Below are 14,081 nucleotides of genomic sequence, written 5' to 3' on the forward strand. Positions count from 1 at the left end.
CTTCTCTCGAAATATCCGATACCTGTTCCCCCTCTGTTCCTGCTGACCAAGCTCAGGCCAATGGTTGCTGCCTTGCCAGGACTGGTAACCTTGTTGCCTCTGTTCTCACCTTCTTTAGTTTGTACTTCATGCAGCTTGAACTGTTAGCTTTCTAAAGCACAGATCTGATAGGACCATTCTGGGCTCTGTTACATACTATAAAGTAAAGGCCAGCTTCCTTGGTCTGGACTTGAAGGCTTCTTACCACCTGACTCCCAGGTTGCTCCTCCTGCTTTCTCCCCTCTCATCTGCACTCAGTCACCCCTCGCTGCTGGCTCTTTGCTTCCCTGTCTGCATTGTTCCCTCTTGCCTGAATGCTACTCCTCCACTTCCTGTCCGGTCAGGTGGCACTGGTTGTAAAGAATACGAGCCTGCCCATGCAGAAGATGCAAAAGACACAGGTTTAGTCCCTGGGTTGGGAAGATCCCCTAGAGGAGGCAATGGCATGCCACTCCAGTATTCTTGCCTGGAAAATCCCATGGGCAGAGGAGCCTGGTGGGCTGCAGTTCATGGGGGTCATGAAGAGCTGGACATGATTAAGTGACTGAGTATAAAACTTCTAATCATCTTTCAAGATTTAGCTAAAAATAAGGAAAAACTCAGTGCTCTATAGTCTGTGAGCTGTAGAAAACTAACATTTAGAAAAGATTTTTTAAAAGGAATTTGCAAAATAGGTGCTTTCAAAAACTTAATGCTGATTACTCAGTTAATCAAAAATTCTCTAAAGCTCATTGATTCAGTTCAGTTCAGTCGCTCAGTCGTGTCCGACTCTTTGTGACCCCATGAACCGCAGCACGCCAGGTCTCCCTGTCTATCACCAACTCCCAGAGTTTACCCAAACTCATGTCCATTGAATCGGTGATGCCATCTAACCATCTCATCCTCTGTTGTCCCCTTCTCCTCCTGCCTTCAATCTTTCCCAACATGATGGTCTTTTCAAATGAGTCAGCTCTTCACATCAGGTGGCCAAAATATTGGAGTTTCAGCTTCAACATCAGTCCTTCCAAAGAACACCCAGGACTGATTTCCTTAAGGACGGACTGGTTGGATCTCCTTGCAGTCCAAGGGACTCGCAAGAGTCTTCTCCAACACCACAGTTCAAAAGCATCAATTCTTCTGCGCTCAGCTTTCTTTATAGTCCAACTCTCGCATCCATACATGACTACTGGAAAAACCATAGCCTTGACTAGATGGACCTTTAAGTATTCAAAATGTATCAGGCACTTAATATATGCTTTTCTCATTTAATATTCATAACAATCCTGTTGGTTTGACATTATAACTCCACTTTAGAGTTGAAGAAACTGAGGCTCAGTAATCTGTCCAAGGACACAAGGTGTTATAAACGACACGTCTGTGACCTGAAGCCTGGTGCATCTGACTCCGGGGCATGTGGTCATGACAGTGATCACTGTGCTATGCTGTCTCACGTCATGTAAGTTCACCTGTTGGCTCTGATCTGACCTTGGTGTACATGCATTATCATTCTAAATTATGCAGTGGTCCAGTGTCTATGTTCTGCTATGGGATCTTAAGGTCAGCTCCTGGACTGAAGAGGTTAAATGGTTTCCAGCACATCACCCCACATGGCACAAATTTGTGACTGTGTTGTGTGATGAAGAAGCTGTCCAATCTGACAGCTGACCTGGGCCCCTCATTTATTCATCAGGCACCAGAGCAAAAATCTGCTGCTCACCACATGTGAGACCACGAGCTAAAACCACATGTTCCTCAACTTCTAAGAACTTGATTCCATCACAGGAAAGCATTATGGCATATCTGAGCCCCCGAGTCCTCTGAACAGCAGGCTGAAATGTTCTGTTTCAGAATAACTGAACTGTGTGACTTTCAGTAGTGCATGTTCTCCAGAACAACCCGGGCCTCTCAGCCCCTCTGGTTGCTAGTCCCTTTCTAGTTACTCAAGAATAGGTCTGCTAGGGAAGGGGTTCCCAATCCCCAGGCCGTGGACTGGTATGAACTGGTACCGACTTGTAGCCAGTTAGGAACCAGGCCACACAGCAGGAGGTGAGCAGTGGGTGAGGAAGCAAGCAAAGCTTCATCTGGATTTACAAGCGCTCCCCACTGCTTTCCCATCAGCCCCAGATGGGATCATCCAGTTGCAGGAAAACAAGCTCAAAAGCGCACAATAAATGTAATACCCTTGAATCATCCTGAAACTATCCTCGCTTCTTTTCTCTCAGTCTATGGGAAAAACTGTCTGCCACGAAACCAGTCCCTGGTGCCAAAAAGGCTGGGAACCACTATGCCAATGACTTCCCTGGTGGTTAAGAATCTGCCTTCCAATGCAGGGGACACAGGTCAGGGAACTAAGATCTCAAATGGCATGGAGCAACTAAGACTGTGCAGTGCAACTACTAAGCTTACATGCTCTGGAGCCTCTGTGCTGCAATGAAAAGCCCGAGAGCTGCAATTAAGATCCAACACAGCCAAATAAATCGATGTTAAAAAGAAAACAAAGACCTGGACCTTCCCTGGTGGTTCAGTAGTTAAGACTCTGGCTTTCCAATACAGTGGTTGTGGGTTCTATGCCTGATTGGGAAACTAAGATCCCACAAGCCATACTGTGCAGCCAAAAATAAAAAAAATAAATATAAGTAGGCCTGCTAATGCCTACAAAACAGACATACATTTAATTAAGTAAATCCAACTTTTATAAGTTATTAAAATAAATACCCTCCCCGGATAAGTAAAATTTTCCTGGAGCTAAGTGATATCTCTGAACAAAAGAAAGGCTAATCTGTGATGGAGAGTGTATGACAATTAGAATATTATTTGTTACAGGTGGAGCTATTTGCCCCCAAAATGCACAGGTTGACCCTCTAATCCCCAGTACTTCTGAGTGTGATTATATTTGGGGATGGGGCCTTTAAAGGGGTAACCAAGTTAAAATGGGGTTTGAAGGAGACCTGAGCTCCATCCCTGGGTTGGGAAGATCCCCTGGAGGAGGGCATGGTAACCCACTCCAGTATTCTTGCCTGGAGAATCCCATGGACAGAGGAGCCTGATGGGCTATAGTCCATGAGGTTGCAAAGAGTTGGACATGACGAGTGACTAAACACAGGGTCACAGAAAGAGAGTATGAGATACCAGACCCAAACACACAGACACAGACGAAGTTGGCTACCTGCAACACAGTAAGACAGGCTTCACAAGATAGCAAACCTGTTGACAACTCGATCTTGAACTTTTAACCTTCAGAACTATGGGAAAATAAATTTCTGCTGTTTCAGCCACCCTGTCTGTGGTATTTTGTTATGGCTCCCCTAGCAAATTAATATACAGAGTGAACTCACAAATACCATAAGGATAACCTACCAGCATGAAGACTAGTACTTGAGGGCTGCTCTGCTCAACCAATAATTCTGAAGTTTCTCCTCTGTATCAGGCCCTCAAATAGATGTCAGGAGACCACACAGACTTCAAGTTAGTAATGTAGCATGAAAGTGGCTTATCCATTTCCCCTTTGAAAATGCGTCCCCAGAAAACTCCAGTCACCATGAATTTCTGAAGAGAAATCACACTAACTCTTCCTTCTCTCCAATATCCCAAGAAATTCAAGAGACATAAAAGTCACCTTCTCTTATATAAATGTCTTCCAAGGAATAAAATGCTCTTACCCAAACCTTCGAGTTCTTGAACTACTTCTTTCCAGACAGGCTCAATGTGGATACAGCTAAAGCACCAGTCTGAGGTGATCTTAATGAGGTAGGGTTTCTTGAAGCTGTCTGGAACCACTTCATTCACATAGTGTGAAAAGTGCAATAAATACTTCTCATCAATTGAGTCCCGCCGTTCGGAATTAAAAGGGAACTGAAAAAAAGATTCGTCGAAATAAAAATTCTCGTGGAAGTGGCGGGAGCGATGCTCTCGCTGCTGCTGCTGCTTCTGGTAGCCCTGGCTCTCCCCAGCATCTCCATAGTGGTCGTAATGCGATCTCTTTTCTTCGTTGGACAGAATCTGCAAAGAAAGGGGAGGAAAGTAAGAAGTTCAGAAAACAAGACAGCAAAAAAAGGGCCACAAAAGGACTTTCCTGTAAACATCTCTGAAGATAAAGGAAGAAAATAAATGTAAAGATTTATTACACAACTTGATATTTTAAATGCAGTCACTCAACATACTGTGAAACTGTTCTCTTAATAGAAAAACTAAGTATTTCAAGACCAAAATACTTCAACTGTGTAGCTAGCTACTCAGGCTCATCTTGGCTTTAAAGATTCTGAACTATCATAATATTAAACACATCAATAAATCAGAAAACTTTTTTTTTTTTTGCTGTGCCGTGGGGCTTGTTGGATCTTAGTTATCTGACTAGAGACTGAACTCAGGCACTTGGTAGTGAGAGTGTGAAATCCTAACCACTGGATAGACAGGGAAGTCTTAAATTTAACATAAGTTTGACATTAGGGCTCAGCCATGAGAATGTTGACTTAGTCGTATCATCTAAGTTGGAATAATTCATTCAAACGAATGTATGAAAAGTTGTGAACACCAAAAAGGAGCCATAGGGTTGAACTCTGTGACTGTATGTTAGCTGACTCTTACTGAGGAATAACTTTGAAGTCTAATTCAAGAACCTATTTTAGGATGAAGCATCATTCTAGGAGCTAAGCACTTTCTGTTGAAGAACATTACTCTAACACAAATCAGGAAGCCACGGACTTATCTTTCTTACATATTCCACATGAACTTACTTAAGCTGATATGTTGGAAAACTGTTAAAAACCTCGTGCTTAAATGTATTTGTAACCTTGAGTCACTTTAATAAATACAGGAAAACTGGTCTGTGTTTCTTTAATGTAAGCTTCTAGTATGCATATGTGCTCAGTCACTAAATCGTGTCTGACTCTTTGCAACCCCATGGACTGTAGGCCACCAGGCTCCTTGTGTCCATGGGATCCTCCAGGCAAGAATACTGGAGTGAGCTGTTGTTTCCTCTTCCAGGGGAATCTTCTCGACCCAGGGATCAAACCCGAATCTCCTGTGCTGCCAAATTGAGCATGTAACATAAGGAAGTAAACATTCAGGGTTACTCTAAAACTCCAATTAAAGCCTTTAAAATAGGGCAGTTTCTCTAAGAGCAGAGTGTGTAGGCACTGGTTTCAACAAATTGGATGTAGTAAAAAATGCTGTCTCTACCACTATTTAGACTGGGTCAAGGGCATGGGGAGCATACCCTTTCCAAACTTTACAAAACTGATCATCTAAGATAAATTTTACAAAAGCCAATAGATGCATCATAAAGTTTGACACGATACCTCATAAGCCTTGCTAATTTGAATGAACTTGTCTTCTGCTCCAGGATCTTTGTTTTTGTCAGGATGCCTGAAACACAAATGGGCAGATGGTGACGGTGGATTTAATGTTTTACACATGGTTAATTAACATCCTTGTACACAGAGTTCACTACGTTAGAGGCAAATGGAAGGGCATTTTGCTAGAACAGTTCCTTAAAAATAAGTGGGAGAAGCAATTAGTTGCTTCACGTGACTACAGTAAATGAAACTGTGAAACAGGCAATTTCTTCCCACAGTGCTTTAGCTAGGCACATTTTCAAAGCATGAGATAGCGTTCCAGGCTTTCACTGAGGAAGGGTGGAATGTATATCTGTCTTTATACTGCTCTTGAACACCGCTGGAGCCCAAGGCTAAGGTCACTTATTAGTAAGAACCAACTTCTTTTCCCAGGATGGCAGCATTTCATCCCAATGTTAGAATGATATCAATGTAGATGTTTCTTCTGACAACTCAGGTGGACAAAGCAGTTTTTAGGATACTCCATGAATTTGTAATAACCATGTTCCAAATGGTATCTTGTTGCTGATGTTCAAATTAGAACGTTTTAATTTTCAATATTATCCTGGTTATTCCATTCTGTCTCAGTGCCTTTTATTTACAAATAGATAATGATTTCAAGGTCACGTTTTAAAAATGTGAGGAAAGTCTACAGTTTATGCAAAGTGATTTCAACTAATATTGGAACTAACATTTGCTATTATACACAGCTGGCAATTAACTGTATCTATCTTGCTGTCATATATTATTCTGTAATATTCTTATATTTACCAATTTCAGCTTTGGCAATTTTAAAGTCGTGGAAAGTAGGGGCCGGGTTTTACTTCCTCAGAACTCTCTAACATCTAAATCAGTGTTTTATACCAACTGATTTTTCAATGTTCATTTTATTAAGAGATTCTATTACAGAGCTTATTTATTAAATAATCACTACTGCTAACTTCTAGTAAATTTCTTCTAGCAAAGGTTCTGGAAAGAGAAACAATCCACTGGGAAGCAAATGACTACTAAAAACAGTACCAAGCATATTTGAATAAGAAAATTTACAACTTGACCAACTTATTCTAGCAGGAGCATATTTGAATTATAATATTCTGACTTCTCTAAAAATAAAGGAACTTCAAATTGTTGGCTGGAGAATTTAAACATCGCTCCTCCCTTGAGTATTTAATTTTGTTATGAATATTAGTGGGAAAAAAAACTCAGCTAAATGTGATAAAAATAATGATTTAAGGAAACAAGATGGTGGTTCCAGAATATGCTTCTGTGTAACCAAAGGAAAAAAGAAAAGCGCTTTCAATATTCAAACTCAGGCCGAAGGCTAAGAGGATAAAAATCATGCAAATGCACAAATGCAGATTTAACATACAGAACTTGGTAGGTGGGGGAAGAGAAGGGAAGAAGGGGCTTTTAAGGAGATTGAACCGAAGAGAGAGTATTGGGGGCTGGATTAAAACCACAGATCCTGAAACAGAGGAAGCCAAGGCCCGAGGACAGGCAGGAAACCACAAGACCGTTTCAGCTTATAAGGAATATTTTCCTGATTATGGGAAAATACCGCAAAGTTGAAAACATTTAGAAAAGGATAAATTCACCTCTAGGAAAGCACCATCCAATGCTATGTTCAGTGTATAAGCAACATTTCAGACTACAATATAATGAAAGTGAAAGTGTTAGTCACTCAGTCATGTCTGACTCTTTGTGACCCTATGGACTGTAGCCCGCCAGGTTCCTCTGTCCATAGAATTCTCCAGGCAAGAACACTGGAGTGGGTTGCCATTCCCTTCTCCAGGGGATCTTCCCGACCCAGGGATTGAATCTCAGTCTCCTACATTGCAGGCACATTCTTTACTGTCTGAGGCACCAGGAAAGCCCACAATACAATATGCAACTTTTAAATTTCAAAGTAAAGAAAAATTTGTATTTGGTATCCATTGATCATCTACAAATAGGGAATAAAAACGAAGGGGCTACCTTTAAGGGAATAAAAATGAAGATAGAAAAAAATAATAAAGCATCAGACAAATCGATTTACTGTTTAGGGGACTGACCATGTTGTACCCATTTGCTTCAAATCAAATTTTATGATGCCTTTTTCTTGGGGTTGGAGGAGTTATTTTGCCAATGTAGGTGACATAAGAAAAGTACTTATGATAAAACAATTATTGGGAGAGAAATGTCATTTTTCTGAGATGAAAAAGGAATTTAAAATGGTTTTACCAAGCAAAGAGAAAGCTCTTGAACAGGGTAAGTGTTAATCGCTCAGTTGTGTTTGACTCTTTGCAGCCCCATAGATTGTAGCCCACCAGGCTCCTTTGTCCAAGCAATTCTCCTTGGAGTATCTCCTTGGAGTAGGTAGCCCCCCTACTCCAGGGGATCTTCCCGACCCAGGGATAGAACCTGCATCTCCTGTACTGCAGGAAGACTCTTTACCATTGAGCCATCAGGGAAGCCCTGAGCAGGGTAAGAAATACTATTAAGTGATAAAACAGCAGAGGAAAACTACAAATTGAATTCAGTAATTAACTATTCCCCATGGAGTAGCTCATTATGAAAAGCCAAACAAGGAAATTGCTATTTTTCAGTGTACAAGTGACCCCTGAACAACATGGGGGCTCAGATGAACTGCACAGTTCAAACCCATGTTGTTTGAGGGCCAACTGGATATGAAACCACTATGAAATGAAACAGTTTCAATGATAAAATATTACCAGAGCCTAAAAAGCAGAAAATAATAGTACAGTGAAAATATAAGGGTAAAGTAAAATATTAGACTTTCACTAGATGATAGTTTATTTATATGTATGGTGACATAACACTCCTAAAGAGAATCTAATTAAGGAAGTGAAGCATATGATTCATTTAATTTATATTATAACAACTTTTTCAGCTCTGGAAGACAGAAAAGTCAAAGCTATACATTTTAATAGGATCCATAAAACCAAGCTACCATTTTTGCTTTTAAGATTTTGTCAAAGGCTATACCTTGTTGAAAAGAATGTTGCTACCTCATGAATTAATTGCAGATTTATGTATTTTGCTTTAAATACAGAGAGGCAGGAGATTGAAATGATGTAGTAAAGAAAGTGACTTTGCTGTAGAGTCCCTGGAGAGGCTATGCACAATCAGAGACTTCATTTTTAGTATCCAATTCTGGGTATCTCATGACATGAATATGGTCTAAAATAGTTAGGTATTCAAAACATTCAAAACTATAGTTTAAACTACGTTTCACCTTTACCACCACCAACTGGATACTAAGATGCACTTTTCACTGAAGAATAATGGTATCAGGCAAAGCCAGGCACAGCCTGCACTGTCATCTGCACGTGGCAGCTTTGCTGCTGTGTTAACTTCCTACCCACCCAGACTAACCCACTCACTCTCACTTCTGCCCAGATGGGCAAGTGATTAAAAAACAAAACAGCAATAAACCTGCTGGTGCAGGTCAACCTATGGAACCAAGAGTTAATACAGACTTCCCAACTCTGAGCCTAGCTGCTCACCCAAAAAACAGGGACAGCAATATCTGCCCTCATGGGGGTAATAATAAGGCTTAAATGAGATAAAACAGTATAGAACCTGGAGCCTAGCATGCAGTTGGCGCATGATGATGGCTCCCATCCCTAACTTTCTTTCCTTACTTGGGTGGCTCACCCAGCTTTTGTCACCTGTGTCTTCACTGTCCCTTCCTTCCCCGTGGCTCCCCTCCAGCTATATAATCCATCATTGCTACTCTGTCATGTCCAAGGCACTGATAATGTTTGTCCAAAATAAGCTTTAAATTCATTGCTTTCCTGCTAAATCACAAACACTGGCATATTCCCTAGCATATACAACATCTACAGGTAAAAATTAAGACTTTTCTATATGATAATTTTTTTAAGTAATGTACTCAGTTCCTGAATATTCTCTTTAAATTGAGAGCAAAAAGCTCTTACTATAAAAATTTTTTTTAAAGCTTAGAAATTAATAATCTAGAGAATAGGACTGGGTAGTGTTCCCTTTAGTAATGATACTCATGAAGAGTTACTTTATGAATAACGTATCATGGGAAGGGCAGCTTATCTATTGTTGATTATATATATTATATACTTATACATATAATTTATATAATATATATTAAAATGTATTTATTAATTAAAGTTCCCTCCTACTTACTTTAATATTAAATAAGCAAATAGTATCAAGGCGATTCTTTAAGCCAAAGAATTCCTAAAGGGGTTTCACAGTAACTGGGCTTTGGATTCTAAAAAATTATAGAATAACATGAATATACGTTCTCCCATATAAAATATGTTAGACAAACATATATTATATATTTAATGAACACAGAAACAGAGACAAATAAAAGCTAACCATAATTTAGGCTTCATTCTCCTGCTAAAACTGCTTAGCTTATTTTAAACTTCTATTTCTTTGTTTCACCTACCATTCCCGGGCGAGCTTCTTATAAGCCTTTTTAATATCAGCCTGACTGGCTGTTCGGCTGACCCCTAGGACTCTGTATGGGTCAAAATCCAACGCAGACAGAATTTGCAGGATCAGAACCAGAACTATCAAGAATTGCCAGGAAATGCTCAACTTTTTCACTTCCATTTCTCTTCCTTTCCAGAGCTGAAATGATTGAAGAGGCAGTAAGTTTCAGTGGTAGAAATCTGGACAGTCTGACTTTTTATGTAAAGGTATAAGATGTATAGATGAAAAACAAAACAAAAGATATTTTGCAGGAAAAGTACCAAGTTGCCTGACCCCACCTTCTTAAATGAACACCCTTGCTACTATTTTTGAATATCACAAATAAGAACTATTACAGACGAAGAGAGGAGCAATAAGATAGCAACTCTCCAAAATCCTTGGATTAGAAAAGCTTTAGAAATGACTGAAAACAAATAAGATGAAGAAATAATAAGCAAACTCAAGAAAACATACATAGGGAAATCTAGGCAACTACAACTCTAACATACTATTTCACATATTATGACAGTTAACAGTTTAATCTTTATTTATTTAAAAAATTTCTTTGGCCACATCACACAGTATGTAGGATCTTAGCTCCCTAACCAGGGATGGAACCTGCACCCCATGCAAAGGAAGCATCGAGCCTTAACCACTGGACCAACGGGGAAGTTGTCTAACAATAATAGTTTAAACCTAAAATATGTGGTTAGAGAATCCCTTTCTGAGCACTTGCTAAATAAATTCATGAAATCGTAAGATTTACTATATGCAAAACTACAAAATAAGATAGTTGTGATGTTCTTGGGAGTTAAATAAGTACAAGGATCAAAGTGAAATACTCTAAAATAAAACTGGAGTTACAACTTCACACACCCCAATTCTCTTGTCACCATGCCCATTCAAACAAGAAAACAGCTGTCTTTAATCACTAGAGATACTGTAATTATAAGTGGAGCCCTCAGATGAGAAAAAGTGGTGAGAAGAGTTTTAGTTTGCCATCAGAGGGGCATTAATGGCAAAGACTGTAGACCAGGTATGGTCTTCAAATGTTAAAGCTCCATCTCCGCTGAGGGTAGTGACTGAATTCACTGTGGATTTTGGAAGTAATCCTGTCAAGTTAACAAGGCAGTGCTCCATTGCACGGACATATTTACACACTCCAGGATCATGATCTTTGTGATATCACACAGTGATTTTTCAAAGGTCATATTTATCTTGTGTGTGAAAGTTGCTCAGTCCTGTCCAACTCTGCGACCCCATGGACTATACAGTCCATGGAATTCTCCAGAGGATCTTCCCAACCAAGGGATGGAACCCAGGTCTCCCGCATTGCAGGCAGATTCTTCAACATCTGGGCCATCAGGGAAGGCCCATATTTATCTTGGTTTCTCACAATCACTAACATCTTAAGCATCAAGCATCTAATGTGATATCTTACTTAAGGGAGCCAAAGCTGTAACAGTGTGGATTCTGACAAGTGGGAGTCTAAATGCTACCTCGGAGTCTTCACCAAAGACTAATCTGATGGCCACTGTTTAGGACTGAAAGCATGCCGAATAAAACTCTAAAACAAAAAGAAGCTTCTTATTTGTTAACGCAACCTATAATCTATTCTGTCGTACAAAATACACACAAAAAACCTAAAAACTGAGAAGGCGATGTAGCTATCAGTTAAGCACATAGACTGGAATCAGGCTAACATTGGGATCTGTCTTCCATCGCTTTATGACCTTGGACAAATTACTTAAAACTTGCTAAGCCTCAGTGTCCTCCTTCATAAAATGGGTGAAAATAATACCATCTTGAAAGGCTCGACATGGGAGTTAAACGGTATAGGATTTACTGTGCACGGGGTCAGCAGCCAATAAGCAGTATTTATTACCATTATTTTTTCTACCATGCAGTGCAACCAGTGCCTTATTCAACTGTGTCAGTCGCCTCCACTTAGAGAGCCCAAGTGCCGGGGCGCTGTGTTCTTTTGCTGACAGCTCGACCGTACCAGCCTCAGGACAGGAAACCTGCCCAACAGGTAGGTATCGCCCTCGGGCAGTATCCCCAGGACCAGGCAGACGCTCCCAGAGACATGCTTAGGTCTGAGCCCCGCCTCGAGCTCCCGCCGAACGTCGCAACCCTCCAGGAGACAGCCGCATCCCTCGCCGCCCCCGAGAGCCCTGGGTCTGGCCCTATCGGCTCCGGGTTCTCCCCGGGCCCAGCGGGGACCCGGAACGAGGAAGAACTGACTGGAGATCCCTGAGCCTGGCCCGGCCCCGCCGCGTCCGCGGCTCCGCGCGTCACGCCGGGAAGGAGTTACCGGGAAAGGGCACCGGCCTAACCGGCTGCAGCGTCCGTGCTCCAGTTAGTCCGCCGGGCCGGGAGCCTCCGGTCCACACCAGCGCTTGCCGGGGCCTGGGGAGGGGAAAGAGAAGGGGCGAGCCGGAGGGTAGTCACGTGATACTTAAAGGCCCGGCGCACCAAAGGCGGGGACAGAACAAGTCGAGGTCTTCTACTTTGTGAATCTGTTTTGACCCTTGCCACCCGCCGTCTGCGCGTGGACCTGGCACGGTTGCCATAGGAACGAGGAGCGCTCTCCGGCGGGATCCAAAGGGAAGGTGGTGACCAAGGAGGCCGAAACGTGCCTCCTAGAGAGGCAAAGTCGCTATGCATGATGGGATGCCAAAAGACCTCCCCGATTCAGGGAGGAGTTTCCACCTCTACCAGGAGATGGCCCTTGTCTAGCAGCAGTTGCTAGGGTGGGGAAGCTTTCGCTGTTCCCTAGTCTCTTTAACCCTATTCTTAGACTCCGAGAGCGTCAGAGTTGGAAGGGACCTTAGGGATCGTTTCTAGTTCAACTCCTCCGTATCCTGATGGAGGAGACTGAGGCCCAGAGAGGGGTAGAGACTTGCCCAAGGCTTAGAATCCAGGTCACTTAATCCTATATCCCCAAAAAGCGATTTCTACTTTAGATAATGTGCTAGATCCTGTCCTAACCACGGGAAAGGATATGTGTGTGGTGATGCTGGGTGGGGAGGGCGATGGGGGAGAGGCGCAAGTAAATGTGATAAGCCTTCCATGAGCCAATGACATAGATTCCTTGGGGATATGAAGATTTTATATTCTCCTGCCTTGCTTATTTACGCTTTATTTCCTTTGCATTTATCACTATCTAACATACTATATCTTTCATTTATTTATGCTGTTTATCACCTGTCTCCTCCTACTGGAATATAAGCACCTAAAAGCAGGACTTTTAAAGTCTCTTTTGTTCACCTCTATATTCTTGGTGCCTCTACAGACCTTGGCATAGATAGGATCTCAGTAAATATTCGTGGAATAAATGAGTGAATGGGGTTGAAGTTTAGCTGCTCAAGAGAATATATTCTAAAGTAGATTCCCAGTTGCGAGTGGACTTTGAGTTGGGTTGGGATTTAAACCTCTACCACTGCTACCTCTGTGATCTTGAATGGTGACTTCACTTCCTAGAGCCCCAGAGTCCATGTCTGAAAAAGAGGGGAAAAGAATCTCATCTCCCTGTAGGATTGTAGTCAGGGAGAAATTAGATAAAACAATGTAAAATGGCTTGCACAATGCTGGGACTTAGAAATTGCTCAACAAACAGCGATTTTTTTCATATCTTTATGTTGTCTGTGAGAAGGTTTTTTAAAATATTGAAATATAGTTGACGTATGAGCAATTTTTAAAATGAGGAAATGAGCCGTACAAACTGGTAATTCAGAGGACAAGATTTCTGCTCTTTTTTTTCCTTGTGGGAGGTGCTAGGGTGGGAGGAAAGAAGGGAATGGAATACTGTACGGTGGGCTTGGTTGGATCGGACAAGTTTGGAACAGTAAACACAGTAAACAAGGAGATCCCAGCATGCTAAAGGATAATCAGTTTCACTGCGGACAATGGGCAGAGCTAGAGGGGTACGATGCCCTGGAGCGGGACAGACACGACATGGCTCCAGGCACGACATTCTTAGTAGAAACATGACCACCCCCCGCCCCCGCCCCGAGACTTTATGAATAGTGCGTGCCTCTTTATCTCTTTGCGACCCCATGGGCTGTAGCCCACCAGACTCCTCTGTCCATGGACTTTTTCAGGCAAGAATGCTGGAGTGTGTTGCCGTTTCCTTCTCCAGGGGATCTTCCCAGTCTAGGGATGGAACCTGGATCTCCTGCATTGGCAGGCGTTTTCTTTACCACTGCGCCACCAGAAAGCGAAGTGCTAGAGAATCCTGGCTAGGAGCTCCTGACAACGGCGCGGAGGTGT

At 42.0% G+C, this 14,081-nt stretch overlaps 1 protein-coding gene across 3 annotated transcripts in view; it reads right to left on the reverse strand.

Annotated features, from left to right (window-relative positions):
* The window catches only part of DNAJC16 (DnaJ heat shock protein family (Hsp40) member C16), a 39,681-nt gene extending 27,228 nt beyond the window's left edge, over window positions 1–12,453 (reverse strand). The window contains exons 1-4 of one of the 3 annotated variants that reach the window (XM_069545960.1): window positions 12,124–12,453; window positions 9,784–9,968; window positions 5,316–5,382; window positions 3,678–4,017 (exon numbers count right to left, since the gene is read on the reverse strand). In XM_069545960.1, coding sequence (XP_069402061.1) covers window positions 3,678–4,017; window positions 5,316–5,382; window positions 9,784–9,950 — 574 coding nt within the window. In that variant the 5' untranslated portion in view covers window positions 9,951–9,968; window positions 12,124–12,453. Of the gene's footprint in view, window positions 1–3,677; window positions 4,018–5,315; window positions 5,383–9,783; window positions 9,969–11,694 lie in introns of all 3 variants that reach the window. The other 2 variants (XM_069545959.1, XM_069545962.1) reach the window with 2 other exon arrangements.
* Between the last annotated feature and the right edge of the window lie 1,628 nt (window positions 12,454–14,081).

This window comes from Ovis canadensis, chromosome 12 (genome assembly GCF_042477335.2).
Source record: "Ovis canadensis isolate MfBH-ARS-UI-01 breed Bighorn chromosome 12, ARS-UI_OviCan_v2, whole genome shotgun sequence".
NCBI classification, from domain to species: Eukaryota; Metazoa; Chordata; class Mammalia; order Artiodactyla; family Bovidae; genus Ovis; species Ovis canadensis.